The sequence below is a fragment of the Caretta caretta genome, chromosome 2 (genome assembly GCF_965140235.1).
Source record: "Caretta caretta isolate rCarCar2 chromosome 2, rCarCar1.hap1, whole genome shotgun sequence".
In the NCBI taxonomy this organism is placed as follows: Eukaryota; Metazoa; Chordata; order Testudines; family Cheloniidae; genus Caretta; species Caretta caretta.
The window spans coordinates 217,067,579-217,090,045 of NC_134207.1; the positions used below are offsets into that span (position 1 = coordinate 217,067,579).

Here is a 22,467-nt window from a genome sequence, read left to right on the forward strand (position 1 = left end):
ACACATCCAAATACAGCTAAATTGCATTAATATAGATTTAAACAAACACTTTAAGCTAACAAACTCCCAGAATTAACCCTCTTCACCCTCCCAACCCTTGAAAAACAGAATTAGATTCTTATATTTTAATATGGTGCAGTATTCCCTGGTTCTTACGCTATCAGTGTCCCAGCCATGCAACTTGGTTCAATAATATTGACAAATGAAGTTGAGACTGCTTTCACTCCTTTGGCTTTACTGAGCTTCCAATTCACCATTAACCATATAGAAAAAATATAAAAAGCCATTTTTAAAATTCCATTTTCAAACTCATTTAAAAGTACAATTAAAAAAACACAATTGGAATTCCTTATTTAAACATTCACATTGACACGGATTCCATTTGATTTACCGATGTACACATTGGCATTAAAATGAATGCTACGGGATAAATGTTCAAAGCATTGCGACAGGTTTGAAGCTGAATGGTCCCTGCTAACTTTACAGGGAGTTGTATGGTTAAACCACAAACACACACACTGTTTGAACATGTTTTTTTCTAAATTCACAAGAATAAAAATCATCTGCATTCTTCACACCAGAATGACTATGTGATTCTTTGCAATTTTTGAGAGAGACCCCAGGCCAGATTCTACAGTGCTTACTCAGAGCTCCATCTTTACAGGATACTCCGTGCTGCTGAAAGAAAAGTGGTTCCCCAAAGCATTGGCACAGCACATTCGAAGTCTGCTCAGCACCCGTGTGAAGAGTTTCAGTCTCCTGCACATTGAGGAAAAACACAATCTGTTTGGCCATATGAGCAAATCTCTACACTTGCACAGAACTGAGCACTGATGAGTAGGGGAAAAAACGAGACTGGTGCAGCCTGAGATAACTTGTGGCTGGGATATGCAGTGTGTGCTTACAGTCCGGTGAATGAAATGATGTGTGTTCATCCACTTTTAAAGGTGTCAGTGACTCCTGCTGCCTGTTAGAAGCAATAGCTCACTTAAGTGTGTTTAAGGGCAGCAGTTAGAGCAGGGGTCTCAAACTCAATTTACCTTAGGGCCGGTGCCAGTCCTCAGATCCTCCCAGAGGGCCAATAATGTCACTGCAGATGGTGTTCACGCCACCTCCCAGCCTGTTTCCCACCCTTTTCCCTCGCCTCCCTTGGCCTCATGCCGCCCCAGCTGACTCTGCCCGGCGACTAATGATGCTGCCTCCATGGCTGACTCTGCCCGGCCACTAGTGATGATATCTCTGTCCCTCTCCCCCAGCCAATGGGAACTGCGGGGGGCAGCGCCTGCAGTGGACAGAGCCGGCAGCGTGGCTGCATGGGTCTGTCTTCCGTGGCTCCGCCGGGAACAGGAGGGATAGGGAACCGCTTGCAGGGAGCCAAGCTGCCCGAGGCGAACGACACGTTGCCGAGTGCAACCCCTGGGAGGGTCCCAGCAGGATGGAGCAATGTTGCGGAGAGGGACATGTGAATCTCTCCTGCCCGCTCCCCTCCAGCCTCCCCCTTCAGCCAGCAGCCATGAGGGCCGGATGAAGTAACTTCTTTAAAAGTTTCCGCAGGTCACAGTGGGGAGGTTCTCGGGCCGCAGATGGCCCGTGGGCCGGGACTTTGAGACCCCCAAATTAGAGGAATCTGAGAACAGGGATAACATGCGACCATGTCTGAGGGCTCTATAGAAACAGTGTCTGTCACAGCCAACTGTGCTAGGCCTCATGATATATGTTCACATCACATTCATTCAAGCCTATAGTGTCTTCTCCATTCAGATTATATCCATTTCCTGGACCACGTGTAACAAAGTATCATTTTCACATTGGCTCTCTCAGAATCCTCATCCGCACCCTGCAGGACAGAGCTCCCACTCCTAATTCAGACTGCAATGGACGTTTCGTACTAGTAAGGACTGCAGGATTTTGACACTTTAGGTAAATTAGGGCTCAATCCTGCTGCTGGGATTCTTTCCCCTCAACTTCAATGGGTCCTGGGTGGGCCAAATTGTGCTCTCACTTATGCTGGGGTAAAAAGCAGAATTTGGCCCACTGATGAATGTTAGCTTGTAAATTGTATATTAATGTGCTACTGATGTACAGGTTTTGTTTGAAAAAAGGCATTTTAGAACCAAACCAATGGTATCACTCTACATAGATTTGTAAAAAACCCAACCCGCCACCAAGAAGTTATGTTACTACTTTATCATCTCATTTAACCTTTCCAAAGCTTAGACATGCTAGTTTACGCAGAGGAATATAAGAACGCTGGGGAATGGGTGACAACAGCTGCATCAATATTGTTTTACAAGCTAATGCTTAAGAATGCTAGATAATAGTTGTGCTCTGATTGCTGTTCTCTTTGTAGTGGAGGCCTTCACCGACAGATCAGTTTTTCCATTTGTTGGAATCCCAGCCCAGGAACCAGCCTGTGAATGTAGGGGGCTCGTATCCTTGCTTCACAATAACAAGTGGAGTCCCCTTATCTCTTCCAGAAGGATCTGTCTCAATGTAGCGTTTGGCTAAAGAGATAACAGTAAAACATGGAAAATATTAGTCCATTCACCAGGAGAAAAATAATTAAAATCCTCAGCAAAATAAATGAGGATATTATTACACTGATTCAGCTTAACTACATCAAATGATCAAATAGCTATTGCTTTCTCTTAGCTGCCAGTCAAATTTTCAGAATTGTCATCTCAGATGTCAGTTTAAAATAACAAGATACAGGCACAGTGGTCTTTGCCCTGGTCATTTGGGTCCTACCATATAATAGCTCTTTAGCTCTGGAACGGGTGAAGGCCTCAGGTACTGCTGCTGGAATGTAGATGCTTCACTCATGGTTTTTCCAAGGAAGAGCCTTATGGTTGAATCCAATGGTTTGTCTAAGTGATGCTAGTAAATGTCTGAAAACAAGCTAGGTAACTATGTCTGAGGTGAGGGTGTGCCAGTATTTTCAATATAAATCTTGGTATGATAGCTCAGATGCGTTAATTCACATCACTGCTGGCACATGTTTTACAAAAGAGGGACATTTAAAAAAAATTGGATTTCAGACTACTGTGCTCAAGTAGTTTAGGCACACAACAGATTTGCACCCATGTAAATTCTGAGAGCAGAATTTAGCCCATATGACAGAATTAGAGAAGGGCAACAATGAGCAGACTTGGAAGCTTTATCTATTTCTCTGGCTATAAATAGTTTAGGGTCAAATTCTATAGTCACTCCACATACAAAACTTCCAGGGCAGGTTCTGTACATGGAGCAGCTACAGACACGGGTCCTTTATACTTTTTAACGATATTTTGTGCCTATTAACACCATGTTGATGAATTTCATTCTTTATGGAAAGTTACATTTAAGAAGAATAGAGTTGATAGAATAGAGTTTTTGGTGACTGTTGCATTGTTTAAAATGGCACATAAAGAGGGAATAACCTAATCATGGAATCTTCAGAGGTAATTGCTACTCAAGCTCACTAACTCTTTTAAACACCATGCTTAGTATAATTAGAGTGCTGACCATTTCACATCTCCTCTTTCATTCATTTTTAATCACCACTGAATCCATTTCGTTCAACATTTTGTCAAACACATTTCTTACCAGATTTCACAGATTCATTTCGCTCAATTTCATTAGCATCTTTACCAATCCAGACAAATACCTGTAAATAGAAAATTTTAAAGTTTAGTTGTCATATTGTTATGGGGATTGGCTCAGATTCTGATCTTATTTACACCATTGAAATCTAGAATAATTGCATTGTCTCCATTCGGAGAAAAAGCAGGCATCAATGCAGTGACTCCAGAGTTACACTAGTGTAAAGGAGATCAGAATCTTGCCCATCATACATAAAGACACAAGTTTTCTACAGACACGGTTCTATGCTTCAAAATACCTCCACATCCTGGACTTTTGCAAGTCCAGTGCTAAAATCCAGGGACATTTGTTAGACTTTCTCTTTTCACAGCTTTGTCCTAGTGGTTGGCACCGCACATGTTTCCAGGTTAAGCTAAAAATGTTGGGCCTGATTTTCCTCGGCTTTGCGCCTTGTGCAGTCATGCAGGATGGGTGAAAACCACAATCAAACAGAATTCTGGGTAGCACTGTACCCTTACTTTGCACAGATGGAAGGAACAGGGGAATCAGGCTCATTATTTATAACCCATGCTGAAATCCGCTCCTCCCCCCAGCTTGTATAGATCACAAACCAGGGCAGTGTGTTCTGCATGTGTTACTAGTAATAAGTGAGCTGTTGCTCACGAAAGCTTGTGCTCAAATAAATTTGTTAGTCTCTAAGGTGCCACAAGTCCTCCTTTTCTTTTTGTGGATACAGACTAACATGGCTGCTACTCTGAAACCAGACTTTTTCAGCGTGTGATAAAAAAAAATATGAGAAACATCTTTAGTGTTTTTGTTTGTTGGGCCAAATCCAGCCCTGGTTCTGCAATGCAGGCGATTCCTCACTCCCTATATACTGTGAAAAAGACATAACAACCCTTTGTAGAGCAGTGTGGATGGGGGTTAGGGTGGAGGGGCATGATGGATCTAAAAGCCAAACCCATTTGCTTTGGATGGATGCTGCCCTTCAGCTGTAGTAATAGCTGCTGAGCAACTGTGCTGGTCTCCCACAAGCTGGGGGAAAGGAGCAAGCTTCTGTTTTCTCCAATCCCTGTGAAGTTCCCCTGAAGAAGACCAGTTTGCAAAGGTGCTCAGCAGAAGCCTATGATTTGGCCCATTCTCTACTCATGTGCTTTTTCTGCCACATACTGCTATGGTCTTCTGGAGGCTTCTGAAGTTTTGGAAAAGTTTTTGTACACAAATTGTGAAGACATTAAACAGAATTGTCCAAAACATTGTTGGGCTGACTTGCAGTGCACCGTAGTCGCTTATAATCAAGCAGCTTCCATTAGCATTAAGGGGAAATGCAACTATAATCTTGCACAATGGTTTGAAAATGTAGTGGATATTCATACTTGCATGTCAAATAGCTCTATTTTCTTCCTCAGTTATAATTTCAAGAAAGCGAAATTCCTTCTAGCCTCACAACATGGTACTTTTGGTATGTAATTATCTTCACCCCTCTCCTCTTTATGATAATTCTCTTACTGTCTTCTCGCTGGTTGTCCATCCATAAATTGTTGCTAGCAGTAAATCCTTTTTGTCACCACATAAAGCATTGTTAAGTACATAGCTTACCTGCTCCCACGTATCTAACAACATGACATCATCTTCAGCTAAATCATCCTGAGTGAATTCTCCTGGGACCTCCTCAATCTAAAATGGATAATAAAATTGGTATTGTAATTCCATTCAAGATTTTCCATCATGCTTGAGTTTGGACAAAGATGAGACTTTTAAAAGGGATGACTCTAAAAACAGTCATGCATTTGCTTTTTTTCTTTTCTTCTGCAGAAGCAGGTTCAAAACCTATTTTGATCTATGAGTGAAACGCAGTAGACTGGTGGGAGCAAATCAGACATCTGGCCACATCATAAACCCATCTTTCAATTTGGCACAATTGTCTGTGCTCAGGAGAGGCACAGATTTCAAATAGTAGCAGTGAGTTGTGTAAATTGGGACTGAGATGCACTGGCGGACAGGGGCAAGGAAATCCGCTTACTGCCTACCTGCACTAAATGCCTGGACAGAGCCAAACTTTCAGCTCGTATGTTCATGGGCATTAACATTTACTACAACACCAATTAAGAGAAGGAAGGTGATAGTTCTGATGTGCAGTCCATGGACTCAGTCCTGAAATGGCAAAACTCCCACTGACTTAAAAAAAATGGGATCTTTGGTTTGACTAAGGAATTCAGGGTTGGGACTCAAGAGAATCAGAGGCTAACTTATTCAGATGTGTTAAAAGCAAGTAGGAAAACAGTTCCATTCTGGTTTGTATCAAGTAGGATAGGTAATAGTTCAGCTAGTGGCCAGGCTGCCTTTGTTTGATGTGATTGCAAGGCTTGTCTGTGCTTGGCCCTGGGGCAATGCTGAGGTGAGGAGAGGGCAGAAGGTGCAAAGAACCTTCTCTCCCTCCCCTCTTTTGTGAGCATGTGCAGGAGCTGGGAATGATCAGCTCCTTGTGCTGTCCTGAGTGCAAAGACATGGGAAGGTGAGCACTAAAGTGAGGCCAGGTCCTATGGAATTTAATAGACGGTGATAACTTTGGATATAGGGTTTTTTTTAAAAACCATCTTGTAGACCTTTATAGCAAATTCTATTCCTCTGTGGATTTCCATGGGAGGGTTTGAAAAGGCTGCAGGAAAGATATACTTCTCCATTACATTTTATAAGATCTTAGTCCTTTTCTAAGAACCTTACTGGTTCCATCTCTTTTAAATTGGATGGGAGCTTTCCGCAAGGGGCATGAGTAGGGAGAAGCTCCACTCCCTTCAGGCTCGTCAGCAGCATTCGCCCAAGAGAGAGTGCCTCCTTTCCAAGTGTGGGGCAGTGCCCGTGCTCTCAGAGCTCCCTGCATCCATGCGCCTCAGTCACATACACTGGCTCTGGAAGTGCCTGCTGGGGAAGCTTGCCTCCTCACCTCCCTCAATGGCACAATTACAGAAAAACATCCGGCTGCTTCCGGCACTATGGGTTAATGAGGGTTCAAGGAACCTTCCCTTTCCCCACCACTACTAGCACACACTTGATGGACCCAGGGACGATATAGACCTAACATTTTCTTGAACTGGCTGTGGGCTCAGCTGGCATATCTGGCTATTCTCCAGGGCTCTATGAAAACATGGCTAGGAGGGTTTAGTCAAGGCCTTACCCATCAGTGCACCTTCTAGTTGCAGGTAGCAGACATTAGTAGGAGTACAGGCTACTTCCTTCAGAAGCAGGGCTCTCCCCACAACTTCCTAAGGCATTCATGTCTGCATCTGCTCTATGTCTTCAGAGCACCGCTCATCCCCTCTAGCTTTCCAGATGCCACCACCATCAACACCTCTACAGAGAGCAGTAGTGTAGGCCATGATTTTGAATTCTTAAATAAACCTACTAATGTGCAAGTCTAATTTTGACACATTCATCTTTTCCATCAAACATTTTTTTCTCCCACCGCATTGATCTGCATATAACAAAATGAGAATGAAATAGTCTTGAACTTTTATTTCCCTCCAGCAGTCACCGGTTTGTAACCCTACAGGACTAGCCCAGACACTCTACACCATTTTTATCTTGTGCTGCTTAATAAGTATCGGAATAGTAGACTAACAATTCACAAAGGTACCATGCTGGGTCAATGGAGGCCTCAGGTGGTGTTTCATTTAGTGTCTATTGCTGCCCAATATCTCAAAGTACAGAACTAACAGAGGGGAAAGTATCCATCATATACTTACAATAAACCTGCCAGTCTTATTGGAACAGCCATAGAGACGAGGAGGGTGGTCTTCAGACTCAGTTAGCAGCTGTGCTGAAGTCTGGTATTTCTTCTTACCTCTAAGGGCTGTCCAGAATTCCTCTGGAATATACATGATATAATCTACTTGGCATTGAGTTTTATGTTTTCTTCTTTAACTGGATGGATATTGTTTCAAAAATCCCCAAACAATATTCCCTTTGCCCAGCCCATAATGTGTATGTTTTTCTTTAATAGTTCTATTCTTCCCAATGTTTATAAAAGCCAATGCAGATATTCATGTGATTACATGTAATCAGACCTTGCTCTCTCTCTCTATTTGTTTTAGTCATTCAGTATGTGTAAAGGGCTAAATTCTGTTGCATCCACTGCAACTCAGTTGACTTCTATAGATAGTACCACTTGTAAATCAGCTCAGATCCTGGACAAATATCCTTATTGCAAAATACAGCCAGATTTTCAAAGAAAGGGGAGTGTAACCGGTTTGTCCACAAAAGTGTGTATTTGCAAAAAACCCATTTGTATGCACATTTGGGACCCAATCCTGTCTGGTATTGTGCACCCTCCATCCCACTGAGCAGCCAGATCGCCCAGAACTAACCTGGTTCCTGGCCTTCTGCAATCCTAGCGGTTTGACATTTCAGAATCCTGGCTACATATTGAGCTCCTTTTTCCTCTTCTCTGCTTGCTCCTTTTCCGACCCAGGTGTAGCCGGAGTTTGTTGGCAGTTTCAAAACAAAAACATCATTGGAGTTCAATGAAGTTGCATCAACATCAACCTAGAGCAAGAATGAGATTGTTTCATTCTTCTGATTTTTAAATAACTCACACATTCACCTGTCTGCACACTGATGTAAAGCTGTAATACTGGTGTAAATCCAAAGGAACTGCACTTTCTGCTGTGGTGTTTCTCTAGATTTACACTGCACTAGCTTGGGGCACATCTACACTGGAGCTGCAGGTGTAACTTCCATCCCAGGCAGACATAAGAACACTAGTTTTTATCCAGCTAATGCACTAAAAATAGCAGTGTAGCCACTGTGGCAAAGGCTAGCCACCCAAGTATGATCTTATCCAAGACCCTACGTTTGTACTTGGACAGCTAGCCTGACCTGCTGCAGCTGCTCTTTTTAGTGCACTTGTTTAATCAAAATTGGCACGCATATGCTACTCAAACTGAAAATTACACCTCCAGCTCCAGTGTAGACGTACCGGTAACATCTCACTTGAAACTGATAATTGGCCTGAGAGAAGAATTTTAACTAGCTGCCCAGGCTTAGGAAGACAAGGTGGATTTGGTAATATCTTTTATTGGACCAACTTCTACTGGTGAGAGAGATGAGTTTTCCAGTTTACATAGAGCTCTTCTTCAGGTCTGTGTCCTGGTTAGCAAGAAACTTTCCATATGCTCAGCTTATTCTTTAATTATCCACTATGGGGTTTCTTGCAACTTCCTCTGAAGAATCTAGTACTGGCCACTGTCAGAGACGTCATACTGGATTAGACCTGGAATGGCTTCTGATCCAATCCAGAATGTGAGCTCCTCTGTTCCTACACATACTATAACCATCAAACAGAAGTGATTTTAACTCACGCTTGCCACTCTGGTGCTCATTCCAACTGTACTATGTTACAGGGGGAATATTTTAGTGAACAGGTGATTTTTACCTCCACAATCCTGGTGATGGAAGCCAGGTTCCTGCGAATTTGAAAGAGACGCGTGGAGGGAGGGGGTTTCTGACCTCCTTTCTTGGATGTTCCATCCTTGTAGACAATGAGTGGTTTGTCTTTGAACAAACTCAGCAAATGTGTAGGTTCTTTTCCTTGGGAGACCCGGATCTGTACAAATAAAGGAAAAGAAATTAAAGGATTTTACATTAGTTTTGGCATGACTGAATACCAAGGTGATGATAGCTAACAGGGTAAGTAGGTTAGGAAGAATTACTAATGGCAAGCTGTCTCAGCTGAGCTGAGCACCCATTATTTCAGAGGCACTGTAGTTGCAGCATTCATAAGCCGTTTTGTCACTCATACTAATACATACACACAGACTAATATTTCTTACAGAACATTGAGATTGGGACTTGTCCATTTAGTTTCTAAGGGATTAAAACTCTGATGGTTGCCATTTACTTTAATAAGAAAACTGTTCCTTTTTGAAAAAACATTGCCTCTGTACAGAGGTTTTATGTAGGCATTTAATTCTCCTGGAAGACTCTAGTTCTGAAGGTTAGGGGATTTGTATTTAAACGAAGTAGCAAAAACGGGTTTTTCATCATAGCCATTATTTCTAGGTCTGTATGAGGATGAAAAAGGGAGCATAAATCCACCAGGCGATGGATAACTAGGCTGACAATATAAACTTCTAGTGTATATGGGAAAAGATGGTATTTAAAACTGAACTGGCAAATGCCTCTAATTTTCAGGGCATCTTAATATAAATAACATACATTTATTATTGTACAGCAGAATTCTCTATTTCTTCACTCTGGAGGAAACAAAAAGATGACAACTAAAGGCTACATTCTGCCCAGAGACTTTTTTCTGTTTTCCTTCCCTCTTGTAGTATACAAGAGCAGCATACTTTAAGCATGATTTGAAGTATACCACATATATATCAAGTACTGTATGCATCAGAGGAATGAATGATGGAGGATAAATGAGAAGAAAGGTGAAAAGTAAAGGGATGGAACAGGGAATTGGTTAAAATCTTTCTTTAAAAAGGAGCACTACAGAAGAGAAGAGGGAGATGAGGGGAGAGAAAACAGCAAAGACCACCACTTGATACAGCTGGCATGGGAAAGAAAACTCATTACTTCAGATGCCAGAAACACCTACTTCTACGTGGTGTCCTGAATGTGCAAAGCAACCAGTTTAGCCAGCAGAGGGAGCTTATATGCCCATGAGCAAGTCTGACACATTTCCTCAGAGACTGCAACATACATAGAAACAGAGCTCGCTAACCTCTGTTTTTTGGCCCGAGCCTTCTGCTTTGAACCCTGGTACATCAGCCTACCAGCTGGGTCCTCTGCCTTTTGGGTCAGATGTCAGATTCCCTCCCTTCCCCCTGAAAATGGCTTTCCCTCATCCAAGAAAAGGAATAGAGGGCCAGAAAAGGGAATGTTCAACTGAGAGAGGGAAGGAGCCTCAATACCAGCCTAGCAGAACCCTGATCACTGCCTCCGGCAGCAGCAAAGAAGCAAACTGCTCAGCACTGCCTGCTGGAGGAAAGGCAGATGAGGAAGAGCTGGCTGCCACCGAGGAGCCTGACACTTGCACTCTAGGAGGAGCAGAGCCTGTGAGGTGTTGGTGAGCAGCTTCTGTGAGATGGTTGCATGCTGATGCACTGTGTGGCTGAGAACTGTCTGCTGGATAGGGTGCGTGGCTGCAAGCCAGCGCAAAGGAGCAAGGGGACACCTTATTACCCTGTGTGGGCTACCCACAGCACCCGAGCTTGAGCAGGGGAGGAGCACAGCCTCTGCCAGTGGGGAGAGGACAGGCAAGGATGGGGAATGGGAAGAGCCTTGGCATATCAGTGAGCGCATCAGAGCAGGTGCAGAGGGGGGAGTAATCTGTGCCAACAAAAGAGCTAGGAGCACGGGGAAGCAAGAAGCAAATTGTGACAGTATTCCTATCCTCCAACTGAGGAGTGAACCCCTTACTCTGTCTGGATTGTAGGACTGCAGTCCAACCTAAGGTTGCCAGGCCAGGCATCTGGGTTTCAATTGGAATGCCCAGTCGAAAAGGGACCCTGGTAGCTCCAGTTGGCACTGCCGACTGGGCCGTTAAAAGTCCGGTCGGCGGCGTAGCAGGGGCCCAGGGCTAAGGCAGGCTCCCTGCCTGCTCTGGTTCCACATGGCTCCCGGAAGCGGCCGCCAGGTCCTTGTGGCCCCTATGTGGATGGGTGGCCAGGGAGGCTCCGCATGCTGCCCCCGCCCCGAGTGCCGGCTCCCTAGTCCAACCCAAAGCAATCATTTTAACAAACTGGAGAAACATTTTGGTCACCCCAGAGATAAAGGGCTCCTTTTCAGGCCAGCCTCAGCCTGGCCTTCCATTTGCTCCCACAGTGTTGCAGGTGGCAGCAATGGTGGGCACGATCCCATTTCGATGTCTCACTGCCAGACAGGCAGGCGCAGTCAGAGAGTGAGACAACTGAATGAAATCAATTGCACCCGCCATTTGTGCAAAATCATGGCAATTATACGCAGGTGCCGAAAGAGAGGCCACACTTTAAAAATCTGCTCCAAAGATGATGAAGTGAGCTGTAGCTCACGAAAGCTCATGCTCAAATAAATGGGTTCGTCTCTAAGGTGCCCCAAGTCCTCCTGTTCTTTTTGCGGATACAGACTAACCCGGCTGCTACTCTGAAACCTGTTAGGAAATATGTGGCTGTAAGGAAAGTTTCAGTCTCTCTCTTGAGTGTAATTTGGGTTGTAGTGCCATCTAGTGTCTAAAAAGATGGTTACACTGGAAAATGCTACAAATTATGCTAAATACCATTTTACATAATAAGATTTAGCATATATATGATGAAAGTAATTAGCTTTTAAATATTACAGTCATTGCAATTAGATGGAACTCTTTTAGCTTAATGAAAGAAAGTTCAGTTAACTATAAAATAATTATTTAACATTTATTTAGGAAGGTTTCAACTAAGTAATTACATCAAGAGATTTTAACCTTCACTTAGTATGATGTCAATAATCAATTGCTATTGATTTAACATTTAAAACTATCCCCTGCAATCTAATTAGTTATAAACTTGATAAAAATGACAGACCTTCACACTTATACTTTAGGGATGGGAATCAAACATTTTACTGTTCTCATCCCCTGCCTCGTAACCCCCCTTCTCTCCCTAGCCCTCCTCCTTCTCCTCCTCCATCCCCTCTTTCAAAGGAGAGCCCTCCCACCTCCTGAGCTGCATATCACCCTTATGGAAGTGAAGGCTTGTCCCAGTGGGCAGCAGGTCTAACGCTCCCATCTGCTACACCTTCCCTGTTAGCCACTTCTTCAGCACAGAACTGTTTCTGGGCTCTGTGGCAGGAAGTTGGCCCCCCAGCTACCTCTGCGGTAGGGAGTGGGACCAGTGGGTGATGGAAGGCAGGACGGAATGAGAGAAGGCCAGAGGAGCAGGAGGTATTTTTAGCAGGGGAACAGTGGGTCACATCAGAACTGGTCTTGCCCCAGCCACACCTCTTAGCAATCTTTGTCCTCTCCTGCACACCACATTCCTTCAGGTAAGGACTTGTATCTGAGATCTCATCCTGCATTTCTGCAGAAGGGAGCACTACCATAGGGCCAGATTGTGCACAAGGGAGGAAAGACATGAGTTACCTCCTGTGTAAGTGACAAGAACAAATCAGACCCTGAAGGAGAATGCTTCATGGTGCTCTGCCTGTGGTGGTAAATCTTTATCCCATCAATGCAAAACAGTATCTCAATGGCACAATTTGGCCCCTAGCATGTCATCAGGTCTGACAAAGAGCAGCTCCATAGGGTTAGCCATTCTCAGCAACTTCAAAAATGGCATGAAGGTGGCTGGGGGAAACACTCATATGCCCTTATTAAACAGCAAGGGTCAAAGTGGGCAAGGAAACCTCCAGTAGAATGGCAGGTGCCTGATGAAAAGGTTTAAAATGGCCGAAAGAGATGGACTGGCATGGGCAGGAAGGAGGAATTCTGTGACTTTATGCTGGAAAATTCTGTTGCAAACTGATTTGTGCCATTGACAAAGCAGGTGTGAAAAACTAAAGGGCATAGAAAACAAGCCCTTTCATTAAGGACTGTGGAGAGTCTGAACTCTTTTTTACTCGTGATCTGATCACCAGTTTCCAGAGGGAAAAAATCCAATATATTAACGGAGTCCTAAAATGTGCTCCACAGCTTCCCTCTGCATGGTGAGAAAAACAATGGTGATGATTATGAGTATCATAGAATCATAGAATATTAGGATTGGAAGGGACCTCAGGAGGTCATCTAGTCCAACCCCCTACTCAAAGCAGGACCAATCCCCAACTAAATCATCCCACCCATGGCTTTGTCAAGCCTGACCTTAAAAACTTCTAAGGAAGCAGATTCCACCACCTCCCTAGGTAACGCTTTCCAGTGTTTCACCACCCTCCTAGTGAAAAAGTTTTTCCTAATAGCCAGCCTAAACCTCCCCCACTGCAACTTGAGACCATTACTCCTTGTCCTGTCATCTTCTACCACTGAGAATAGTCTAGAATCATCCTCTTTGGAACCACCTCTCAGGTAGTTGAAAGCAGCTATCAAATCCCCCCTCATTCTTCTCTTCTGCAGACTAAACAATCCCAATTCCCTCAGCCTCTCCTCATAAGTCATGTGTTCCAGACCCCTAGTCATTTTTGTTGCCCTCCGCTGGACTCTCTCCAATTTATCCACATCCTTCTTGTAGTGCGGGGCCCAAAAGTGGACACAGTACTCCAGATGAGGCTTCACCAATGTTGAATAGAGGGGAACGATCACGTCCCTCGATCTGCTGGCAATGCCCCTACTTACACAGCCCAAAATGCCATTGGCCTTCTTGGCAACAACGGCACACTGTTGACTCATATCCAGCTTCTCGTCCACTGTAACCCCTAGGTCCTTTTCTGCAGAACTGCTGCCTAGCCATTCGGTCCCTAGTCTGTATCAGTGCATGGGATTCTTCTGTCCTAAGTGCAGGACTCTACACTTGTCCTTGTTGAACCTCATCAGATTTCTTTTGGCCCAATCCTCTAATTTGTCTAGGTCCCTCTGTATCCTATCCCTGTCCACTGGCGTATCTACCTCTCCTCCCAGTTTAGTGTCATCTGCAAACTTGCTGAGGGTGCAATCCACACCCATCCTCCAGATCATTTATGAAGATATTGAACAAAACCAGCCAGAGGACCGACCCTTGGGCACTCCACTTGATACCGGCTGCCAACTAGACATGGAGCCAGTGATCACTACCCATTGAGCCTGACAATCTAGCCAACTTTCTATCCAATCTATAGTCCATTCATCCCAGCCCAACCTTCTTTAACTTCTTTAACAAGTAGTAACAATGGGAAAAAAAATACAAATCAGCCAGTTAGTGTTGTAAATGTCTATGGTGCTTTTTAAATGTAGAAGACGACAAATTCCCTGCTTCCAAAGCTTACAGGCTACGTCAAGCCATGTCACAACAAGAAAGGGAGAATATGTGGAATTACTGAGGAAGTAGGGGGGATGCCTGGAAGATGCCTGAATCAACCATTGTTATTTCTGGTGAACTCAAATGACAAGCAATTTCATTTCATCTCCAAAGTAAGCTACAGGGGGAAGAAAATACAGTTCTGTGAGGACGTTTGTTTATGTTCACTTAGGTGCAATACAGATGTAGCCTCCATACACCAGACAAGTTGTCTGTGTGGCCCAGGGTGTTACTAAGATTGGCCACCTCTTTTAAAAGAAAACTAGGTCACATTTATTCCTTAGAGAGACACAAACCTGGACAGCCTGTCCATTTAGTGACCGATCAAGCTGAACGGTCAGGAATGCAGATGCAGTCAGCTCATCTTTTGTTGCATGTGCCCCTTGCCTGAGAGTGAAGAAGAAAGAAACAAAGCTGAAGCCCAGTTTCAAAATGATCCAGAACATATATTTCAAGCAAAGCACACAATAAGTAAGTCAGCTCCTACAGCCTTTATGCAGGTGTGGGACTGGATAGAGCCACTTTCCCCCTCCCTTCCTTTCTCCCCCCTTTCCCCCAACCAGTCCCTAGTACTCTGTGCAGACCTGTCAGGCTGGGGGCAGCACCATGCCAGACCATGGACACAAAATTAAACTGCAGACCACTGGGAGGGTTTGAGCCAAAGAGCAGATGGGGAGGGAATGGGATGGGGAACAAGCCTGGGAAGGTTAAGGGAGACAACAAAAGGAATGGCAGAGGAGAAGCAGTAGCAAGGAGCTGGGGCAGAGACTGAGACACCCCCAGAGCACAGGGCTGCAGAGTTTACACTAGGATCATCTTGCAGGGGAGCCAGCTGCTTCCAAAAGGGGACTCTTACAGGTACACAGCCTGGAGCCAACAGGACAGCTGAGACCACGCTACAAGACCCACCTGTCTGGGCTCTCAATGCAGGTGCCAGTATCAGAGTGCACGGACAGATTGGAATGACTGGGGAGGAGGAGAGAGATTTGCACTGGCTCAGGCCAGAGAGTCTGTGTGTGTCTAGCTAGGCATGGGGTGCTGTTTTACTGTATGCTGTGCCAGGGCAAGGGAGTCTCTCTAACCCCCCACTTGAGATCCTGACCTGCATCTACTCCTGGCTCTGCCTAGGTTTGATAAAAATTAAGTGTGGTGCTTACTCCACCCCTTCCCCAACCCTGGGACCCTTGTGACATGTTAGTCTTCCCACTGGTTTCAGTGGGACAACTCACATAAAGCCAGCAAATAATACAATATCCGTGGGCTGAATGCGGACCAAACATACCATGTGTAGATGATCTGTCCTTTAGGATAAGTATAAAGTATAATGTAGCAGTCACCGCCAAAAAATTCTCCATATGTCTCAGATGCCACAGGGATTCTGCCATTACTTTCAACACGCCAGACCTAGGAAACCAAAGCCATCACTGGAAAATATTGGAATTCATCAGCATTCGACTTGAAGCTGAATATCGGGGAAGTGGTCAAATGACTTACTATGTTACCTTCTTGAGCAACACCTGTTTTCTGTCTCCAAATACTATGTTAACCTAACTGCCATCAGAAAAGATCAGGTGATCCTAAATGACAGAGACTGAACCATCTTGCAGTGCGCTCGGCCCAGCACTGCTAACTAAATGAATTGTAGCGGGAAGTCAATTAGAAAATATTGTGCTTTCTTCTTGACATTTTGATGTCACATCATGTAATGTCACTTACACTAATCCATTCACATTCCTTTCCTTCATGTCATAGGTAAATGGTACCACATTAATGAAATAGAATTCCACAAGGAAAAGGTATGCTGCACTCCAGACAAGTACCCACTGCTGCACACATTATCCTTCACTTGATCCTGTATATTTCAATTCTATGTCATATGATTAATGCTTGAGACCTGAGTTGCTAAAGGCTAAGACCGCTATTCAACCTGGGCTAAGCCCAGGGACCCACTGGCCACCTCAAACAGCAGGCAGTGCACAGAGTAATCCCATAAGGAACAAGAGGAATACTCCCCACAAGCTGCAGAGCTGTTCTGTTATGTCAGCCCAATGGCTAATATAACCCTGTGTTGCCCCAATGTATCCTCAACATGGGAGCAAGGACTCGAGGGTTTACAGTCATGTGTGGAACCCTGCACTGTGTGTATCATGCCATCTTGCCCTCTCTGAGTCCAGTCCCCACGGCTGGGCAATGAAACCCACTCATTCTGCTTCTGTGAAGGAGCTCTCTAGCCTTGAGTTGAAGACTGCGTTCAGAGAACAGACCTGGTGTATGAAGGACTTACAGATATAGAGTGAATGGGTAAAATTCCCATTGACTTTTGACTTCTGGGATTTCACCCATACTCTTTAACTGGCAGGCTTCTAAGTGGAGAGAAGGGAGAACTGTCACTTTAGAATAAGTGTCATATTTAAAGTATTTCTTTTAAATACATTATATAGAGGCTGGGAAGGATTTAAGGATTAGATTTTTATCGGTAAATGTTGATAACCATTGATTTCACCATATACGCACAAACTGTCAAAAAAAAAAAAAGCTGTTTCATCAATAATACTTGACATTTACAGATAGGCAAAGTAGGGTACATGCTGCTTGAGAACTTATTACAGTTTAATTTAAAGCTATGTACGTTGTACATTTTGATATGTGGTGGTGACAATTTGTGTTTTAATAGTTTATCAAGCCATCTCAATTTCTACTGTCATTAAATGATTGTCTGACCCCCACAATAATTTCCAGCAATTGTGACAATTTAAATAGACAAAAATTGAAAAAAAGTGCTCAAACCCCATAATTCTGTGCAACTTTAAAAATTTAAATAGATAAAAAAAATTAAAATGCTTAAAAAGAAACAGTGATATCCATTCAAATTATTAAAAAAAAAACAAAAACAGAAATCAAATTCTGCCAAGCCTAATTTTGTAAGAGGGGTGGCAGTTCTACTTTTGTACAGAGTGACTGATATAGCATTTTTAATGGGCATCAAAGCACTTTACTGAAGAACAAACTGTACAGCACATAGATGACACGGGGATTCATTCCCTCTCCACCGAAAGGCTCTTGAGATGTAAAGCTGCAGATTTTGCAACCAAACTACTCAACAGTTTAAACTTGCAAAATAACAACTTAACCAGTAAAAGTAACACGAGAATGTACCATATATACTTGTTCATAAGCCGAATATTTTTGGTAAAAATGTGACGCATCAAAGAGTGGGGGTCGGCTTATAAACGGGTCTACACCAAAATTTGATGATTTTAAACTCTATGAAATCATTGAATATCTAATACATTGTCATTTTGTTTACCTGGAGCATTCACAGGCATGGAGCCCCTCAGTTCTCTGTGGCCGCAGTTTGCCGTTCCCAGCCAATGGGAGCTGCGGGAAGTGGCACCACTTCCCAGAGCTCACATTGGCTGGGAATGGCAAACTGCAACCACTGGGAGCTGAGGGGCTCTGTGCCTGCAAACGCTCCAGGTAAACAAAAAGTCCTGACCCGCCAGCTGCTTACCCTGATGGGCCAGGAGCCAAAGTTTGCCAACCTCTGAAATATAGGGTCGGCTTATGAAAGGGTCATACAGTTTTTACCATTTTTACTTATCCATCTTGGGGGGGTCAGCTTATAAATGAACCAGCTTATGATTGAGTATATATGGTAGGTAGTTGAAATTATATATATATATATATATATATATATATATATGTTATATTTCAATTTTTTAAAATTACAAAATTACCTCCACTTTCCCTGAACCGTCATCAATCATATTGTGTTGGGCAGCCATTTGTGGAAATTCATGTAACTTGGTAGCATCAAATTCAATCGGCTCAATTCTAGCCACTCTCTCAGTGACATAGACTTTCCCAAAGCCTTCGCTTTGATATTTATCCTTCCAGTCTCTGAAGAACTGTTTGAAGATGGGAGTTTCCCCTCCTTCTGGAAGCACTTGAATCTGCAAGTAAAGAAGAAATGGGGGAGGCGAAAGCCGGTATGTTACTACTACTGTCCCTTTAGTGGAGCAAAGTAGAATATTTTGAGTGGCTGATGGTCCACTGGTTGCAAATTGTTCTAATTTTTTGTGGCCACTTTTGAGACCCTCTCAAATGACATGTGGCCACGGTGATCCATGCCTTTCAGACCTCCAATTTAGGATTACTGGTAATGTTCTCAATCTGCAGGTAGCCAAAGAGTCTATCCAGAAATTAAAGCTAGTACTGCATGGAGCAATCCACCTGCTGATCAAGACAGAGCATTAAGAATGTATCACACCAGCTCTTAGCTGGCTATCCACTTCCAAACCCAATTCAAAGAGCTACTCCTAGTTTACAAAGTCCTATATGGAGTGGGCCTTGTTGCACAAATCAGGAAGATAGCTACAATAATCAACTGGGCACAGTGGCCGACAGAACCTAGGGTCCATCTTGCCAGATCCAGGGACAGAGCTCTCCGGGGAGAGATCTGGCAGCTGTGGAGCAAGCTCCTGGTGGAGATGAGGCTGACCTGAATCTGACTGCTTTTAAGGCATGCTGCATGATCTGTTTCTTCACAGAGGAGTTTTCCTAAAAGGAAGGATGAAGATGCCTGACTCCACTTCGAGTCTGATCCTTCAGGCAAGAAGTTGTGATGGGGGAGAGAGTGAAGAGCAAGGATTCTATTATGAGACATTCCACATATGAGATAAATTTCTTATTGTTGTTGTTGGTAATCTAAAAAATGAGGTCTGGAACTGAAGCCAGGCATTGAATGAGTAAGGTTTGTACAAACTATCTTACTTCAAATGAATAAATAAGAAGCTTTCTACATTAGTGATCCCTTTCACTGACTCTCCAAACTTTTGGATACTTGTGTATACCAAACATTTGGAGATTCACACATCACTATTTATAGGCAATGTTATGAGAATTATTTTGATCAATTAACCCCCCCAACCTTAAAAAATGATTGGCTAAACTGATTAATAGCACCACATGCACTTTAAACAATTGACCAATATTTAAAAAAAAAAATCTCTTGTATTATTTATCTCACAAACGTACTGCACCTGGGTGTTGGCAGGGTAGTTCATTTGTTGTATGAATTCTTCGGCAGTCTTCATGGCTGCCTTTCTCTCATGTGGGTTAGCATCTTTGCCTGATTAAAACAAACAGGACAAGATTACGGGCAGGGGAAAGGGAACATGTTCTCAGAAGGTGTAAAAGAAAAATTCCTGGGAGAAGTTGCAAATGAATGAGGTATCCCTTAACATAGTTCATTCTTACATTTTGTTTGCCTCCAGGCTGCACAGTGACAAAACTAAAGTCTGCTAACAGAGGTAGGCAAAGAGATTCGCACCAGGTCAAACTGCCAAAAATCTAAATTCTACTGATTTTGAAAATGAATAAAAATAATCTGTTCACTTTTTTAAAATGTGTCTGTTTGCATTGATAGCCTGGGTGAAAATAATTATCATGATGTGTGCTGTGTTTAGAAAGGCTCGACTTGCAAAAGCTCACTGGCTATCTGCATTGCTGGAAGGGGGAGGTGGGAAATTAGGTTGCTTTCCACAGCTGCCAAGCCCATTGCCTATCAACCCCTCTCTTCCATAACTTGGTTAAATGAAACTCCCTATTAGCCAGACTTTGGCATGTCACATGCCACCACTGTTCCTCACACATTGCTCCTTGTTGGGCTCCAGAGTTTTTTCGACATTCCTGAATCACTGTCTGGAACTGCACTGTGTCCTGGTTCTGTTCCCCACAGCGCCATTAATAATTGCATTTTAAGGCCCAGATCTGAGCTGTTCTGCTGGAGCCTCAGTACATTTGATTTTGAATGAGACAGTTGCTGAAGCAGCCTGTGTAGCATTGCTTTAAAGCTGTCTCCTCTGAATACAGCTTTTGCAAGAGAGAAGCTGTGAAAGAGAGCATGGGGAAAGGGGAGCTATCGCTTTAAGGGCCAGGTTAGAGCCTACAGAAAGAGAGAGGAGTAGAAGCTAGGCAGGCTGCAGTGTGTGGCATTTACTCCCTGAGGCACCTGGAGACAAGCCTAACCTGATTCAGAGACTTGGGTGTGGACTGTAAGTTTGGCATTCTGATGAAATGATTGTGGTAATGATTCCTGGACCCAGGAACTGTTTGTTGTAAAGGTGCCTGACCTAATGAACTGTTTGCTCCAATGGTCCCTGAGTTGAAGCCTTAGTAAAAGGGACATGGTTAATGTGCATTGACTTCCCCTTGCCCCTGGGCTGTTAAAATGGTAATTGCTGCCCCCAGTACAAGAGTGCGGACTGAGACAATAATAGACTCACTGGATAATAAGGAAAAAGAAAAGGAGGACTTGTGGCACCTTAGAGACTAACCAATTTATTTGAGCATAAGCTTTCGTGAGCTACAGCTCACTGCATCCGATGAAGTGAGCTGTAGCTCGGGAAAGCTTATGCTCAAATAAATTGGTTAGTCCCTTTGGTGCCACAAGTCCTCCTTTTCTTTTTGCAAATACAGACTAACACAGTTGTTACTCTGAAACCTGGATAATAAAGGGTTATAACCAATTGTGTTGCTAACATAAGTCACAAAAGAGAATGCCTGGAGCAGCACCAGTACACCTAAGGGGACACATGGGTGCTTCCCAACTCTTCTCTATTTAAAAGATGCCGGAACATGTGCAGGTGAGATTTTATTCTGGCAAAATGTTTGCAGTACTTCCTGGATTGCTGCAGATGACTGGCGATGTATTATTTCTAATGCAGTTGCTACAAAGCAATTTTATTAAGAACTGTGCTCAGTCAGAGAACAGAACACCCTTCATACTGGATCTAATGGGAGCTCTGAAATCTGCCCAGATGCAAGGAGTGCAGGTATTCTTGATTTTCCAATACTGTTCTATTACAGGGAAATGTGCTGTCAACATAGCTCCAGACACTGTTGCAAGCACCTATGCTGGCACAGAGAAATGTTTAAAACAAACAAAGAAGCAATAAAGTAATGATAAACATATGTTTTTAATGATGCATGACGTTTAGATTCTATCCAGTGCTGGCTTTACAACCTCCCATCCGTATCTAACAATATTGTGTATGTGAGAGCAAGGTACAGTTTACATTAATTATTAAGCAATCAGCCTCTGGGTTTTGTCCCTGATCATGATGATTTGCCATTCCACAAACAAGGCTCTACGTGATTTTTTATGCTTTCTTCATAACTGCTGTTCAGATCTTAGGCACCAAGCTGATAAATACCCAAGATACATAGACTGGACCCAATCCTTGCAAACCCATACTCATGTGAGCAGTCCTTATCCACAGAAAAAACTGAGAAAGGACTGCTCAGGCGAGATAGGGTTTGTAGGATGCCGTGCTCAAGCAGTATGTAGCCCTTCTATGTACCCACATGTACTGTGTGCACTCCCCAAGTTCTGGCAGCACTGGTTCCTGGGTGAACTGTCTAGTCCCCGAGAAGCAGTGTGGGTCATCTCTTACCTTTCCACACAAAGATCTTTCTTGCAGCACCATGGTCCAAAATGAAACACTCTTCAGACAACAGCATAGCCCTCGAGAAGGGGTTTTCCTCTGCAACCACTGACACCTTCATGGACCCACTTGCATCTGACACCTGAGGAAGCAGTAATTTCAGATTTAGATCAACCCAGGCTTTCACACTCAGATCACTTTCCCCTCCCCAAACTACATTAGCTTTGCTTTACTAATCCTGTATAAATGACTTCATATAATCCGTGCGTTACTGGAAAGCTGTGACAGTTAATGAGAACTTTTTAAAAAATTGTTTCATTTCACGTTACGTCCAACAGAGGGAGCTAAGCTATTAGCATTGTGATTTTTATCAGCTTCCTTTCTCACAATCTTATTAATAAATCACTTACTACTCCACCCCTGCTTAAATACATGTTCTATGAATACCTTATATAATTAAAAATATGCAGATCCTTCAAAATTGATAATTGCAG

The 22,467-nt window shown here is 43.5% G+C and overlaps 1 protein-coding gene across 4 annotated transcripts in view; it reads right to left on the reverse strand.

Annotated features, from left to right (window-relative positions):
- Positions 1-208: 208 nt before the first annotated feature.
- The window catches only part of LOC125631488 (scinderin), a 140,441-nt gene continuing 118,182 nt past the window's right edge, over positions 209-22,467 (reverse strand). For all 4 annotated transcript variants that reach the window (XM_048838261.2, XM_048838257.2, XM_048838258.2 and 1 more), the window contains 11 exons: positions 21,983-22,115; positions 19,568-19,656; positions 18,263-18,478; positions 15,808-15,929; positions 14,822-14,912; positions 9,014-9,184; positions 7,947-8,124; positions 7,326-7,447; positions 5,182-5,259; positions 3,586-3,646; positions 209-2,504 (listed from right to left, as the gene is read on the reverse strand). In XM_048838261.2, the coding sequence (XP_048694218.1) occupies positions 2,371-2,504; positions 3,586-3,646; positions 5,182-5,259; positions 7,326-7,447; positions 7,947-8,124; positions 9,014-9,184; positions 14,822-14,912; positions 15,808-15,929; positions 18,263-18,478; positions 19,568-19,656; positions 21,983-22,115 (1,395 nt within the window). In that variant the 3' untranslated portion in view covers positions 209-2,370. The remainder of the gene's footprint in view (positions 2,505-3,585; positions 3,647-5,181; positions 5,260-7,325; positions 7,448-7,946; positions 8,125-9,013; positions 9,185-14,821; positions 14,913-15,807; positions 15,930-18,262; positions 18,479-19,567; positions 19,657-21,982; positions 22,116-22,467) is intronic.